The 14,610-nt window shown below is 44.8% G+C and overlaps 1 protein-coding gene across 1 annotated transcript in view; it reads left to right on the top strand.

The window, feature by feature from the left end:
- The window catches only part of EFCAB7 (EF-hand calcium binding domain 7), a 317,322-nt gene that overhangs the window by 193,965 nt on the left and 108,747 nt on the right, over window positions 1-14,610 (top strand). The window contains exon 9 of the mRNA XM_078669291.1: window positions 10,877-11,034. Coding sequence (XP_078525417.1) covers window positions 10,877-11,034 — 158 coding nt within the window. The remainder of the gene's footprint in view (window positions 1-10,876; window positions 11,035-14,610) is intronic.

The following is a 14,610-nucleotide window of genomic DNA, read 5'->3' as shown; positions in this document are numbered from 1 at the left end:
TAGGCAACGCATGCGCTGCCCTGCGAGGCATGCTGTATTCAGATATGACATTGAAGCTCTGCCCACTCTCTGCCTTTATTTTTAATTGGCTTGAGTCATTGTCCTTTGTAAACTCTAGCTTTTCATTGGTAAATAGGCTCAGTTGTCCCTCCTTAGTACCGCTTTGTCTCATCTTGTAACATCCCATAAGGACTGCCCCATTTACGTGTGTTATTAAATGGTTTTCACCTGCCTGCTGTTGCAGGCAAGACATGCTCTCTCCTAACGTTTTTTTTTTTTTAATAGCATGGCATGCCACAGTGACGGGCGAACGCCTTTGGTTTGTTTGCGGGTCCGAACATGGTGCATTTTTTCCTCCTATTTATTAATTTCTTTTGTTTACAAGCGCCCCTTGCCACATTTTCACGTTAATGGAGGCCACACCCCTTTCTTTAGATGAGCCATGTCTAAAGAAAGGTCTGTGGCCGCTATTAAAGTAAAATCACGGCATGGGGCGCTTTTGCAACAAAACAAATTTGTTTGTCAGCTTGACAGACAAATGCTTTTTTTTGTAAAAGCGCCCATACCGCGCTTTCACTTTAATGATGGCCGCACCCTTTTCTTTAGACGCGGCTCGTCTAAAGAAAGGGGCGTGGCCGCCATTAATGTGAAAGCACAACATGGGGCGATTTTGTAAAAGTAAAGTATTTGCAATGCAATTGGTTCCACATTTGCGAGAGTTTAAGCTATTTCCATTTACAATGCCAATACCTCAAACTCTGGTAAATGCGAGAGCTATTGCATTGCAAATGCTTGTTTAATGTTCTCTCACCTTCTGTGTGATGTAATAAATAGGGTAAACACTGTCATCATCATCGATACTTTATTTGGATAAAAACATATCCATGAAAGAGTTTAGGGGCTCATCAGGATGGCGGATGGCCTGGATTCCGTCCACCATCCTAAACCAGGACCGTCTGCCATGGCTGCAACGGTCCTGCAACACAAATTAGAATGCGACCGCCATGGTGGCAGTCGCATTCTTCATTTTAATATTGCGGCAGGTGCTGCTAACAGCAGCACCCGATGCGATGTTAAAATCGCATGTGTTGCATTTCACTGCACTACATGGCAGGCACCACACGGTGCCTGCCACTTGGTGCAGTGAAATGTAGGGGGGCACCATAGGTACCCCCCAAGTGCACCCCACCTCCCCTCAACACAAGGGGTGCCTGCTTCGGGCCTCCGAATCCTTTTCTGCCTGTCTTTTTTCGCGGTGGGATGACCGCTGCGAAAAGACAGGTGGAATGCTATATCGTAATCCCTACGGCGGTGCCTGCAAGGCACCGCTGCAATGCTGCCCTATGTTTTGGTTCCGCAAGGCGTGCGGAAAAGGACCGCTTTGCGGAACCATGGCGGACGGTCTTTGCGTCCGCTACGCTTCCCTTAAGATTTTCCTCGCCATCATAATCTAGCGGGGGGCACTGCTGTCAGATGGCGGAGGGCCCGCCACCGCACGGCTGGCGGTGGCGGTCCCTCCACCATCATAGTGAGCCCCTTAGTCTTATAAAAATACAGTAAAACACAAATTTATAACATACTTAATAAAATTATCTCCGCATTATAAAACAAATAAAATACAGTTAAACAGTAAGCATCAAATTACATGCTCGAACAACGGTTTTCAAAAAGCCCCCACGCGAAACATTAATTCATTATCTTGTAAGTCGAGAAGGGTCCTACATGCATCTCTATAGTTGACATGCGAGTATATCCTAAAATAGGGGAGTAAGAACAATTTAGTGTATAGTACATAATATTTACAGAAAAATACAAAGTGTAATAGGGTAAACCCTTTCAGCAAGTTTAGTCACTTCCAAACTTCTGGGTTAATGACTTGGGTCTCCGAGTTATCCAGAGAGATGGGCAAAAGTTTACCCTATCCTGGTTCTGAAAACAAAGTAAACTGGATTAACACCAAATCAATTTTCCCCCATACCTTCGCTCAGGGTATTTATTTATTATTTACACCCAGCTGCTTCCATAGATGAAAGTGGAAAATCCAAAATACGATCACAAATGTGTATTAAAAAATAATTCTTTTTTTTATGAGACCCATTCAGTACGTCGAGCCAAATTAATCAAGTATCTGCTCACTATAAGTAAGTAAAATAAAAATAAATAAAAAATATTAATTGAATCTCCACTATAAAACTCATCATTGCTTTTGCACTAACATTTTTCCTTTGTAAAATAAGTGAACGAAAATGTGTTGTAGGGGTTTCTAATTCAGGACATGCAACTAAGAGGTGACCTGCATTCAAAAGTGAGCAACCACACAATCTGCATACTTTGTTATATTTCTTTCTTTCTACCATTGGAAATCCTGAATTGGAAGTCTACCTGTTCAATATTTAAAATAGAATCTTCTAATATTATAATCTGCGTTTGCTGCTAAATATTATTGCAAATGGCCCAATGACCTAGCAGTTCCAGCAAGTATTGATGGTTAATTTTTAATGCACTCAAAGTAATCTGTTCTGTTGATAGGCACTTAGCATTCTTTGTCATTAAGTTGTCTCATGGTTTCTTTATAATAATGATGTTGGTTAAAGATCACAATGTTTCCCCCTTTGTCGGAGGGTTTGATCTCAAAAGTTTTGTCATTTTTAAGTTATTTAGAAACACAAATATCTATTTTTTAATTTCCTACCATATAACACCACACAATTTACAACTAAATTAACAAAATATATACTTCCATAATTAACGTAATGATTTATCAATTAAAGAAATATTAATAATAAAAACAAATTAAAACACATAAAAATATATGAACTTCCAACCCTTTACTCCTATAATCCCCACAACCCACAGCTAAAATTAAACTGTAAAAAAGTATTATGCAATGAAAATATATTTTCAATTAAAAAACTAATAGCATTTATAAAGTAGAATTAATTTACTCCGCACCCTTTACCCCTATAAACCCAAAACCCACACTCAAAAAAATAAACAATTACCCTAATTAACCATCAATTAATTAATATAAATGACCAACTAATTATTAATTAATTCAACATAAATGACTTCCCACCCTTTATCCCATACAACCCACACCTAAAACTATACATTAATCTTCGAGCACTCAGAGGTTAATAATCAGTCTTTGATGTATGATTCTTCCAATTTTTAATATCCAACGCAAATGTATTCCAATCCGAATCCGTAATACAATTCAATGCAGCCAACACGTGTTTCGTCCAGTCTAATCAGACACAAGACTTCTTCAGGGCTGCAACCCAAATAACATATTAAGTAATTTACTCGTCTTAATACGTAATTACATAAATGCATAATTATTTCAACATTATTCCCTCACATAATGGGGACTCAAAGTAAAAACAAGAAGGGGACACCGACAAATTTGTGCCCGAGTCACCACATAGACCTATAACATAATCCAGAGTGTGTAAAGTACTACACGTTCCATTTATAGCGTAAACAAGAAAAGTTATATTATAATTCGTATGGTTGCATTTAGTTGCGGTAATCCATACTTAAAAATTATTTGAATGTGTTTCAAGGCGACACCTCTGGATATTAAAAATTGGAAGAATCATACATCAAAGACTGATTATTAACCTCTGAGTGCTCGGAAGATTAATGTAAAGTTTATTAAACTGCCTATGTGGTTTACTATTGGAGGTGTGGTAACCACCCCCGCTTTTCCTGAGCACCATCACACGAATCAGTACTAGACTTGACCTGGACTTGCTGTGCGCTCGTTTAAACTGTTATCACTGTTTTGCACACCTAAAACTAATTACACAATCTCCATATTTAATTTTCAATTATTTAATTATTATCAACAAATTATTAATTAATTAAACATAAATTACTTCCCACCCTTTACCCCTATAAGCGCCACAACCCATACCTAAAATTAATTACACAATTTCCATATTTTCATTTATTTAAAATAATTAACTAATTATTAATAAAAAAAATAAATGACTTCCTACCCTTTACCCCTGTAAACCCCACAGCTCGCACCTAAAAATGATTACACAATTACCATAATTAATTACCAATTAATTAATAATTGACAACCAATTAATAATTAAATCATAATAAATTACTTCCCACAATTAACACTATAAATCTCAATTAGATAAATATTATTAAATAAAAAATAATCATTAATTTATTATAAATAAATGACTTGCCACTCTATTCCCCTATAAACCTACAACCCGCTACAGAACTAAAAAACATAAAATAAAAAATAAATATTTTAAATGACTATATTCTTGCAAACGATATTAATGATGTCTATATTTTCAAAAAATATATTTCTTGCCTCAAAATCGATATTCTTGCCCACGATATTCTTGCTGTCGATATTTCTGTGTCACGATATTTACAACTCGATATTTGTGTAAGTTGACTCTATATTTTGTCTAAATACCTCTCAAACCATGCCATTCGTGAAATGTTTTAAAACTAAGGAACTTCACATGACTTCATTAAAGCGATACACTTGGTGCCACACCAAGAGTGAATATACACTCTGGACATGCAGTGCAGTGTCTATGTCTGACGTTGCCCTTTGTCCTATGATGTAAACCTCTCCCATTCTGAATTCCATAGAATTAGACTCTCTGATTAATCTTCTTTTCAATCATAACATCCCACCACTTTCTCTTACTCAACCCATAAACCTGTACATCTATATGGCTGGTTGAGTTTGAACTAAGCAGGAACCTCCATACCCTCTTTGACATTTAATATAATTGTATTTATTTTTTACAAAGCTGAGACGTTTTCCGTGTGTATAAGTTTAAGTTTAAGTTTAAAATATTTGTTGAGCGCAGCATACACCTAGACGGTTTCTTGGCGCTAAGGTAGGAGAACAGCCCACTGAGCGGGGACAGTCACTGAAGCAGCGGCTGGAAGCTAAATAGTAACCTAGGGAAGAACCTGAGGAAATAAAAAGGTCTTCAAAGCTTTACGGAAGGCGGAATAGTCAGTTAGGGACCTAAGGTAAAAAGGGAGAGAGTTCCAAAACAAGGGGACAAGAGTGGAAAATTTAGAGCCACCCTGTTTCTTTCTCCGGTAGCGGGGCACCGCTAGGAGAAGTTGGGCTGAGGAACGGAGGTCTCTGCCGGGGACATAAGCCTTGATGGCCGATGATATGAACAGGGGGGCCAGACCAGTCCTGGCCTGGAACACCATACAGCCTAGTTTAAACAAGGCACGTTCCCGCACCGGGAGCCAGTGAAGAGTTTTTAGGAGGGGGGAGGAGTGATGGAATTTAGGGAGACCAAAGGCAAGACGAGCAGCCTGGTTTTGCACTAATTGCAATTTGCGGAGGCTGTACAGAGGGATGCCATTATACAGAATGTTCCCGTAGTCCAGGCGGGACAGGACCAGTGCGGACATGATTAACTTGAGTGCCGGAAAGGAGAAGAAACGAGAGATAGAACGAATGGTGCGGAGAGTAAGAAAGCAGGAAGAAACCACGGAACCAATCTGGGAGTGCATAGTGAGTTGATTATTGAGCTTAATACCAAGAGTCTTGACAGAGGAAACCGGAGTAGGAGAAGAACCAAACGAGGGGGGCCAGAAAAGTGAATTCCAGGGACTGGAACAACCACCCGTCACCACAAGTTCCGTTTTATCGGGATTGAGTTTCAGGTGGTTGAGGTTCATCCAGTCCCTGATAAAAGATAGAGTAGATTGGAAATTGGAGATAGAGTCAGGTGTAGAAGAGAGATTAAAGATGAGCTGGAGGTCGTCGGCATAATTAAATACCGAGACCTCCAGGTGCTGTAGAGAAAAGATGAGCGGAGCAATGTAAAGGTTAAAAAGTAAAGGAGAGAGAGAGGAACCCTGGGGAACACCGCACTGGACCTGGCAGGGGGTAGCTGAAAACTCCCCAAGATGGACTGCCTGGGTCCGGTCCCTCAGAAAGGACGAGAGCCAGATGAGGGCTGATCCTCCTATGCCCGCCGCCCTGACACGGGAAAGCAAGATGGAATGGTCCACCGTGTCAAAAGCGGCGGACAAGTCGAGAAGGACCAGCGCCTGAGGTCTACCGGAGTCCATGCCCTCTCTGAGGGTGTCTGATACTGACACCACCACTGACTCAGTCGAGTGCCTTGGCCGAAAACCCGCCAGGCAGGGGGCCAACCTCCCATTCTCCTCGGCGAAGGCGCTGAGTGCAGATGTCACATGCCGCTCCTGCACCTTCGCCAAAAAAGGGAGAAGGGAGATGGGGCGATAGTTAGCCATCACAGAGGGGTCAGCTCCCGGCTTCTTCAGGATGGGAACGATAGAAGCGGCTTTTAACGATGGGGTTACAACCCCTCGGGCTAGTGAATCGTTAAGGAAGCCCAGGGGAAGCGACGGGCAGACCGCATAAATCTGCCGTAGAATATGAGCCGGGCATATATCAGATGGGGAGCCGGACTTGATTTTCGGGAGGATGGACAGAAAAAGTTCCTCGGAGAGTGGAGGAAAGGAATTGAAAGTAGCTGGGGACGGGTGAAGGACGGGGTCAACATAAGAGGGAGAAGGGGGAGGGATGTTGGATTTAATTGTCGTGATTTTATCGACAAAATAACAGTTCAATGAATCGCAGAGTTTCTGGGAGGGGGGGGGGCTTGAGTGTGGTCCGGTCCGAGAACGCCAAATCATGAGTGATGGTAAAAATCTCCTTTGGTTTGTTCTCGGCCGCTAAGATTTTCGCCGAGAAATAAGCTTTCTTGGCCTCAATGATTTTTTGTTTATAGGTCCCCAGGAGGTGAACGAAGTGGGTCCTGGTATTCGGGGAGTAATCCAGTCTCCACTTACGTTCCGCCCTTCGAACGGTGAGCTTCAATTCCTTCAGCTCGGTGGTAAACCACCGATTGGCGTCTTTAGGGCGCCTAATCGAGGTACGCCGGTGAGGAGCTAAACGATCGCTTCCCTCCGTGAGCCATGAGTCAATGGCTGAGGCTTGGGCTACGGAATCAAGTCCCGATAGGGAGGGAAGAGAGGCCAGGAGTGTGGCCGAAAGGTCAGGCAGGTTGACCTTGCCCCAGTTGCGGGCCCAGGAGTTTTTAATGTGCACAGGGGACTTAGTTACTAAAAGACTAAGGGAGAACGAAATAATAAAATGATCGGACCAGGTACAAGGGGCAACAACCAGCGTGGAGAGGGTGCAGTTAAGAGACCAGACCTGGTCGAGGATGTGCCCGTGAATATGAGTGGGGGAGTGGACAAAAGAAACAAAGTTAAGGGAAAGAAGGATTTCTGAAAATTCCTTGGAAGACACACACTCCTTAGGGTCCGAAGGCCAGTAATTAAAATCCCCGAGGACTAGGGCCGAGGCATAGTTGATCGACAGGGTGCCGAGTAGTTCTTGAAAGGCCGGGAGAAAAGAGGGAGTCAATTGAGAAGGGCGATAAACGAGCACTATAGCTAGATGGGGGGAAAGGGAGGAAGAGCGGACCACCAAATAATCGATTCCGGCCAGGGGGGGAGAAGGAAGGACTTGAAACAGGAGATCTGAGCGGGCAATAAGAGCAACGCCTCCGCCCGTTTTCCCACCAGGGCGGTCGGCGCGGATGGCATAGTAAGTCGAAGGGAGGGTAGCCAGGAGGGAGGGGAGGGAAGCTTCAGTAAACCATGTTTCTGTAAGCAGTAAAAGATCGGGTTTATCAGTATCTAAGAGAGTGAAAAGTTCATGGTGATGTTTGACAGCAGATCTAGTGTTGAGTAATATGATGGATAATGGGGAAGGATGAGAATCACCAATGATGAGTGGGGCGGGAAAAGGCGACGACACATGAGGGGGCGGGCAACCAGATGGACAGGCGTGACCGCGAGAGTTACAGCCCAGCAAAGCAATCTGCTGAATAGAGCAGGGATCAAGAGACCAGTGGCCCCGCAGTCGGAGCAAAGTCGCGGCAGAATACTGGATGCGAGAGCCAGAGGTAGTAGCCCCTAGCCCCGGTCTGCCGCGGACGGGCGCAGACGGGCTTAACTCTGGCGCAACTCCGGCGCGCCTACGTCGCGCCCGCTGCGCTCGTCCGCTGCGCTGACACATAATGGGCGGCTATATAGGTGGTGACGCGTTAGGGGAGGGATCAGGAGGGCGGGGTGGGCGACGTGAGGCTTAAAAAAACAGGTAGCCGGTCCCCGCTAGCAATCAGCGGGCCGGTGGTAGGACGAGCAATGAAGCTGCTACCAGTCAGCAGCGGGGATAAAATGGTTTTAAAATAGCAGGAATCAATTCCCAACGCTCAGCGCGAAGCCCTCAGCCCTCTGCCACCGGGCTTTAGACAGCGCGCGAGGGGGAGAAGGCAAGCCTAAATGCACGAGAACAAGTAGGGGGAGGGGTCAGGAGGGCGGGGTGGGCGACGTGAGGCTTAAAAAAACAGGTAGCCGGTCCCCGCTAGCAATCAGCGGGCCGGTGGTAGGACGAGCAATGAAGCTGCTACCAGTCAGCAGCGGGGAGAAAATGGTTTTAAAATAGCAGGAATCAATTCCCAACGCTCAGCGCGAAGCCCTCAGCCCTCTGCCACCGGGCTTTAGACAGCGCGCGAGGGGGAGAAGGCAAGCCTAAATGCACGAGAACAAGTAGGGGGAGGGGTCAGGAGGGCGGGGTGGGCGACGTGAGGCTTAAAAAAACAGGTAGACGGTCCCCGCTAGCAATCAGCGGGCCGGTGGTAGGACGAGCAATGAAGCTGCTACCAGTCAGCAGCGGGGATAAAATGGTTTTAAAATAGCAGGAATCAATTCCCAACGCTCAGCGCGAAGCCCTCAGCCCTCTGCCACCGGGCTTTAGACAGCGCGCGAGGGGGAGAAGGCAAGCCTAAATGCACGAGAACAAGTAGGGGGAGGGGTCAGGAGGGCGGGGTGGGCGACGTGAGGCTTAAAAAAACAGGTAGCCGGTCCCCGCTAGCAATCAGCGGGCCGGTGGTAGGACGAGCAATGAAGCTGCTACCAGTCAGCAGTGGGGATAAAATAGTTTTAAAATAGCAGGAATCAATTCCCAACGCTCAGCGCGAAGCCCTCAGCCCTCTGCCACCGGGCTTTAGACAGCGCGCGAGGGGGAGAAGGCAAGCCTAAATGCACGAGAACAAGTAGGGGGAGGGGTCAGGAGGGCGGGGTGGGCGACGTGAGGCTTAAAAAAACAGGTAGCCGGTCCCCGCTAGCAATCAGCGGGCCGGTGGTAGGACGAGCAATGAAGCTGCTACCAGTCAGCAGCGGGGATAAAATGGTTTTAAAATAGCAGGAATCAATTCCCAACGCTCAGCGCGAAGCCCTCAGCCCTCTGCCACCGGGCTTTAGACAGCGCGCGAGGGGGAGAAGGCAAGCCTAAATGCACGAGAACAAGTAGGGGGAGGGGTCAGGAGGGCGGGGTGGGCGACGTGAGGCTTAAAAAAACAGGTAGCCGGTCCCCGCTAGCAATCAGCGGGCCGGTGGTAGGACGAGCAATGAAGCTGCTACCAGTCAGCAGCGGGGATAAAATGGTTTTAAAATAGCAGGAATCAATTCCCAACGCTCAGCGCGAAGCCCTCAGCCCTCTGCCACCGGGCTTTAGACAGCGCGCGAGGGGGAGAAGGCAAGCCTAAATGCACGAGAACAAGTAGGGGGAGGGGTCAGGAGGGCGGGGTGGGCGACGTGAGGCTTAAAAAAACAGGTAGCCGGTCCCCGCTAGCAATCAGCGGGCCGGTGGTAGGACGAGCAATGAAGCTGCTACCAGTCAGCAGTGGGGATAAAATAGTTTTAAAATAGCAGGAATCAATTCCCAACGCTCAGCGCGAAGCCCTCAGCCCTCTGCCACCGGGCTTTAGACTGATAACAGTGTTATCAGTAAATGATTCACACATTTGATGGGTATACCTTAGATTAACTTGATCATATGTGCAGAATCATGTTGATAGCTTTTTTTGTAGTGATCCCCTCCTGGGACACGTGTTGAAAAATTAATCTGAGTGAATGTAATCCAAATGTCTATGTATTGTCCAAAAGATTGTTGATCTGTATAAGGATTTAGAGAGATGGAAATAAAAAACGCTGATTCTAGTCTCTCTTACATCCACACGTAAATCATTAGTGATAGTTGTGCTGAACGAAGTCAAAATAAAATAACATGACATCGTAAACCACATCTAGTATGTCCAATGAAAATTAATGTAATGCATTCAAAATATTGATTTACAATAGACTTTCTCTAGTACACAGTTGAATGGTTGTGATGCAGCGGGTTAGTTTTAAAGTGAGACACTGTTCATTAGATATATAATAAAAGCTGAAGCAACTGAAAAAACATTTAAAAACTTACTGATGCCATGGTGCATCATGCCCTTTAATGGCGTCAATATTGCATTGCCACATATTACCTTTGAAACAATCTTCTACAGGTTGTGGTGTTTTCTTGTAATTGTATTTTCAAATCTTCCGTAGTATTGTAAACATTGTTCTTGCAGGCAGCTCTTGAAAACTTTTTTTATGGTACTGATGCTTTGGGGATCTGCTTATTACTTACTTGTTTCAATGATGTCATTACAAATCCTATGTTGGTTGGAATATGTAAGTCCCAAAAAGATTAGAATGAATAGGTAATTGTAGTTCTAAGTGATTTTCTGGTCTTGAAATAAATCCTGAGTTTCAAGACTGTCAATTAATTCCTTTATCTGATTTTTTTATTTTTTCATTCGAGGAGACTCTTCCTCGGTGCTGCAGTTTTAAAAATGTTTTTAAATAAATGTACATTTCGTAAGCTTCTAAAATTTAAACTTACTTAAATAGAAACAAAGATGTGTTTTTGTAGAAATCCTACTCAGAATATAGAGCTAGCTCATTAACCTTGTATTTTTTCATTTACTTATGGGGTGAACAGACTTTTGGATGGAAAGGGGAACTTGCTTCCGGGATCTACTGGTTGATTCCGTTCACAACAGGCTGTCGATTAAGAAAGAAAAAAAAGCAAATTAGAGGAGAAACTAAGCTGGTTAATCGAGACAAAAATAAGGATTTGGTTCTTACAAAGGAATTTAGGTGAGTAGTCTTAACAAATAATTATAGTTGGCTTCTGTCACATTCTCTAAATAGTAATTAAGTTCTAGAATGGAATAGTTATTTATATTTATTCTTGCCTTTAAACCTTTATTCTCCATTTCCAATTTTTCTTTGCTATACATCTGTGGAAAAGTCAGCCCATAACACACCTGATGCCCAGGCTGCTGGCGCAGGACGCCTCTTAGTTCCCATCTTGAACAATTACCAAATAAAGAGACGGGCGCTGGAAGCAGGGAAACAAGAACAGAGTTTATTTCTCATGAGGAGAGCCTGTCATTTCGGACACTCGCATAGTGTCTTCAGGAGGTGCTCTAACAAGTTTCTCTGAGGCTTCGTCTTTTATACACATGTTTATGATGCACAAACATTCCTTATTACAATAAAGACACTTTGAAGTAGGAAAAAACATGCTTGGAATCCCAGCTTCAGGCCTATTCCCATACCAGTCGATCAGATGTCATCCTCCCCTTCTGAATGTAACAAGAGATTGTGATCTCTCAGCCGGACATTCCTACAGGACACGAGGGCAGGAGGGGATGATCAAATCAAAGGTTGGGCAGGCGATAGGATCAGACACTTCGGCTGGTGTATCACGGTTTTGTTATGCTGGGCAGGGAAAAGGGGGGGTGTACATTCACGAGGCTTGGTCGTAGGACTTGGAACCAGGTCAAAAAGGCCAAGTGCAGCTGGAGGGGGCTCGTCAGCTGAGGGGAAGGGTGTTCTTGGGAGGAAATGGGGGGGATGAGTCTATGCTGGCGGGATAACACAGTCAGTGTTTAGTGATATCCATTCTGCTTACAACAAGGGGTACAGTGAACACAAATGAACGCCGCTTATGTACATATACATTGCCATTTTCAACAGTCGCTGCTTTTTTACATAAGCTAGTTCAGTTCTATACAGTCGATACGATAGGCGGAATGCGGTACATATGATTTTACATTTGTTGGGTTATTCATACAAGTCTAGAGATCGGCATAATACTTAGTCGGGGTCAATCAAGAAAAATGTTCCGAAACATTATAGAATCAAGTTCAGACTTTCTCTCCGGTGACATCAACATACAGTAAAAATGCTCTGATACCTTCGGGTCTTGTCAGTGCTATGTGAGACTTCTGGAAAACTAAATACATGAGTGACCGATGAAACATTTTTGAAAGCAACACAAAATGGTTGAGGGAGGAATTCAGTTCGATACAAGCAATTAGTGAAGGGGTGGGCAGAAAGTTCAGGAAGGGGGGGGTCTTTGTCACAGTGTCTTTTTAACAGAGTCCGTCTTCTTTCGTTGGCGCTGTTGAGCACCGGCGGTGGAGCTATAGGTCCAGCTCGGATTCATCCTTACGCGTTGCAGGGTGCGATCAGTCCTCTGCTGTTAGATCACAGTCCTGTTTCCTAACTGATCTTCTTAGGGGTGCCTCATGCTGGGCACCTGCGTGTCTTTCTTCTTCCGTGGCAAAACCTTATTCTATCTAAATGTTGCTCTTCTTTTCTGAGTCAAAAGTTATGCGAAAAGGGTGATGTTGTTGAATAATCGAGGGAAGAGAGGGTGGAGTGGGATCAGATCTTTGAACACACCAAGGGACCAAAGGAGCAAAGGATGACGAGCAGGCAGGCCCATCAGTCGGGCTCAAAAGGGACGGGGACTTCAGGCACGAGTGGGTCAGCAAATCGAGGGCTTCAAGGCAGCCCTTCATTCCTTTATCTGCCGAGTTTGAGAGTGGTGCCTCGTCCCGCGTCTCGTTGCTCTGTGATTCCACCTTTGGTCGAGGTCACACGTGCTTCATGATCTGTGGCCAGGCTGTGCGTCACGTCCAGCTCCTCTCCTCCGGTGATTGTATCTTTGAATGGGTACAAAACAAGTTTTAGAAAAACTGGCAGGAGAAGACATTTATACATCTCAATTCCGTCCCCAATCCTAAGTAGATGGGGGATATGTTCATCAGTCACAGTCAGAAGTCATCACTTATGGAGTATGTAGGAGGGTCATTTCTATTGAATTCGTAAGCCTATTTGGCGTTCATTCGTGACGTACGTGGACAGAAATCGGACTCCCATTGACAGTGTATTTTATCAAACTCGAAATCGAGTCCTTAGGTTGAGACTCGCCCTTTTTTAGCCCAATTACTGACAATCTTACATTTACCTTCGGGGTCGGCTAACTCTTGCAAGCAGGGGTGTTATCATCATGAGAGGGGGGGCAGAGGTTAAACATGCTTTTCTTGGGGAGCGACGGTTAATCAAGGTCATCAATTACGCTTAGGGGATAGCTGATATGGAGCTGGGGTCAATCGGGAGAAGCGAGGACGCTTTGGACAGGGAGCTGGGGTCAATCGGGAGAAGCGAGGACGCTTTGGACATCCGTACTTAAGTGCAGAGGGGTGGGGCAATCTGGGCATTAGGGATTGCATTTCTAATGAACTGAAAAACAGAAGACCATTGACGTTATAGCCCCCCTATAAAAAAGGCCAGATTAGGGGACATCAGTCGTCTTACCTGTCCTTTCTTTCATTACCAACTCGGGTTCTATCGTTTTGCAGAAAGGAGAGGTAGTAATATGGCAAGTTACAATCGTTTTAGTTTCTGTCAATTTTGCCGAACACCTTTGTGTTCGAAGAGACCCAATTAGGTTTGTGCCGGTGGGGCACAACGTTACCATACAAGGAAGGAGGGAACAGGGGGATCCTCAGAGAGAGAGAGAGAGAGAGAGAGAGAGAGAGAGAGAGAGAGAGAGAGAGAGAGAGAGAGAGAGAGAAGAGAGAGAGAGAGAGAGAGAGAGAGAGAGAGAGTCTGCACTCTAAACGAACCATTCGGTACACGTATGACAGGGAGGGAGAGGGAGAGAGAGAGAGACGTGTACAATAATGGGCCATTCAGTGCGCACACAACACAGAACAGCAAGGGTCAAGTAATACGGAAACACAGGCAGAGGGACGACGTAGACCCATACATTACGTGCACTCAAACTCAGGCGGGGGAGACAGTACATGTATTATGTCACTCAAACTCAGGCGGGGGAGACAGTACATGTATTATGTACAAAAATCCAAGACAAAACATAGAACAGTTATTGGCCAAAATGATCTCTGCCTGTATGCTGCGCATCCTTAGCATCCTAAGCTCTGTTTACCTTTTTCTTCTCTTTTATCGTCGGCTGCCTTTACCGGTGGCCTTTAGTTATCTACACTTATATGCCTTTGGCAATTGGTCAAGAACTAACCTGGTCGGGCTAGGATGTTTCCAGGCTTGAGGCAACAGTGGGTGTCAGTTGTGAGAACAATGGGGCAGCTTTGATTTTCATGTCTATGAGGGTGCGAAAGGAGGTAGTAGTTTTTAAACACTGGCAATACTCCTAGTCCTCCAAGCGGAGGGTACTTGGGTAAACCTCACCTCGGAATATTCCTTAAACTTTCCCTATTTAGTTAAACGTAGGAATTCATTCATTAGTGCACGTCATTCCTGGTTGTATTATTCAGGGTGCCAAGCGAAGTCATATTTCGTAGTTTCCGCTTCGGGCTGTCCTCCCAAGCGCTAAGTAAATCGACGTTCCGATGTGAC

This window comes from Lissotriton helveticus, chromosome 1_2, assembly GCF_964261635.1.
Source record: "Lissotriton helveticus chromosome 1_2, aLisHel1.1, whole genome shotgun sequence".
NCBI classification, from domain to species: Eukaryota; Metazoa; Chordata; class Amphibia; order Caudata; family Salamandridae; genus Lissotriton; species Lissotriton helveticus.
Note: the sequence above shows the minus strand (reverse complement) of the source record. Positions and strands in the feature narration are given on the sequence as shown.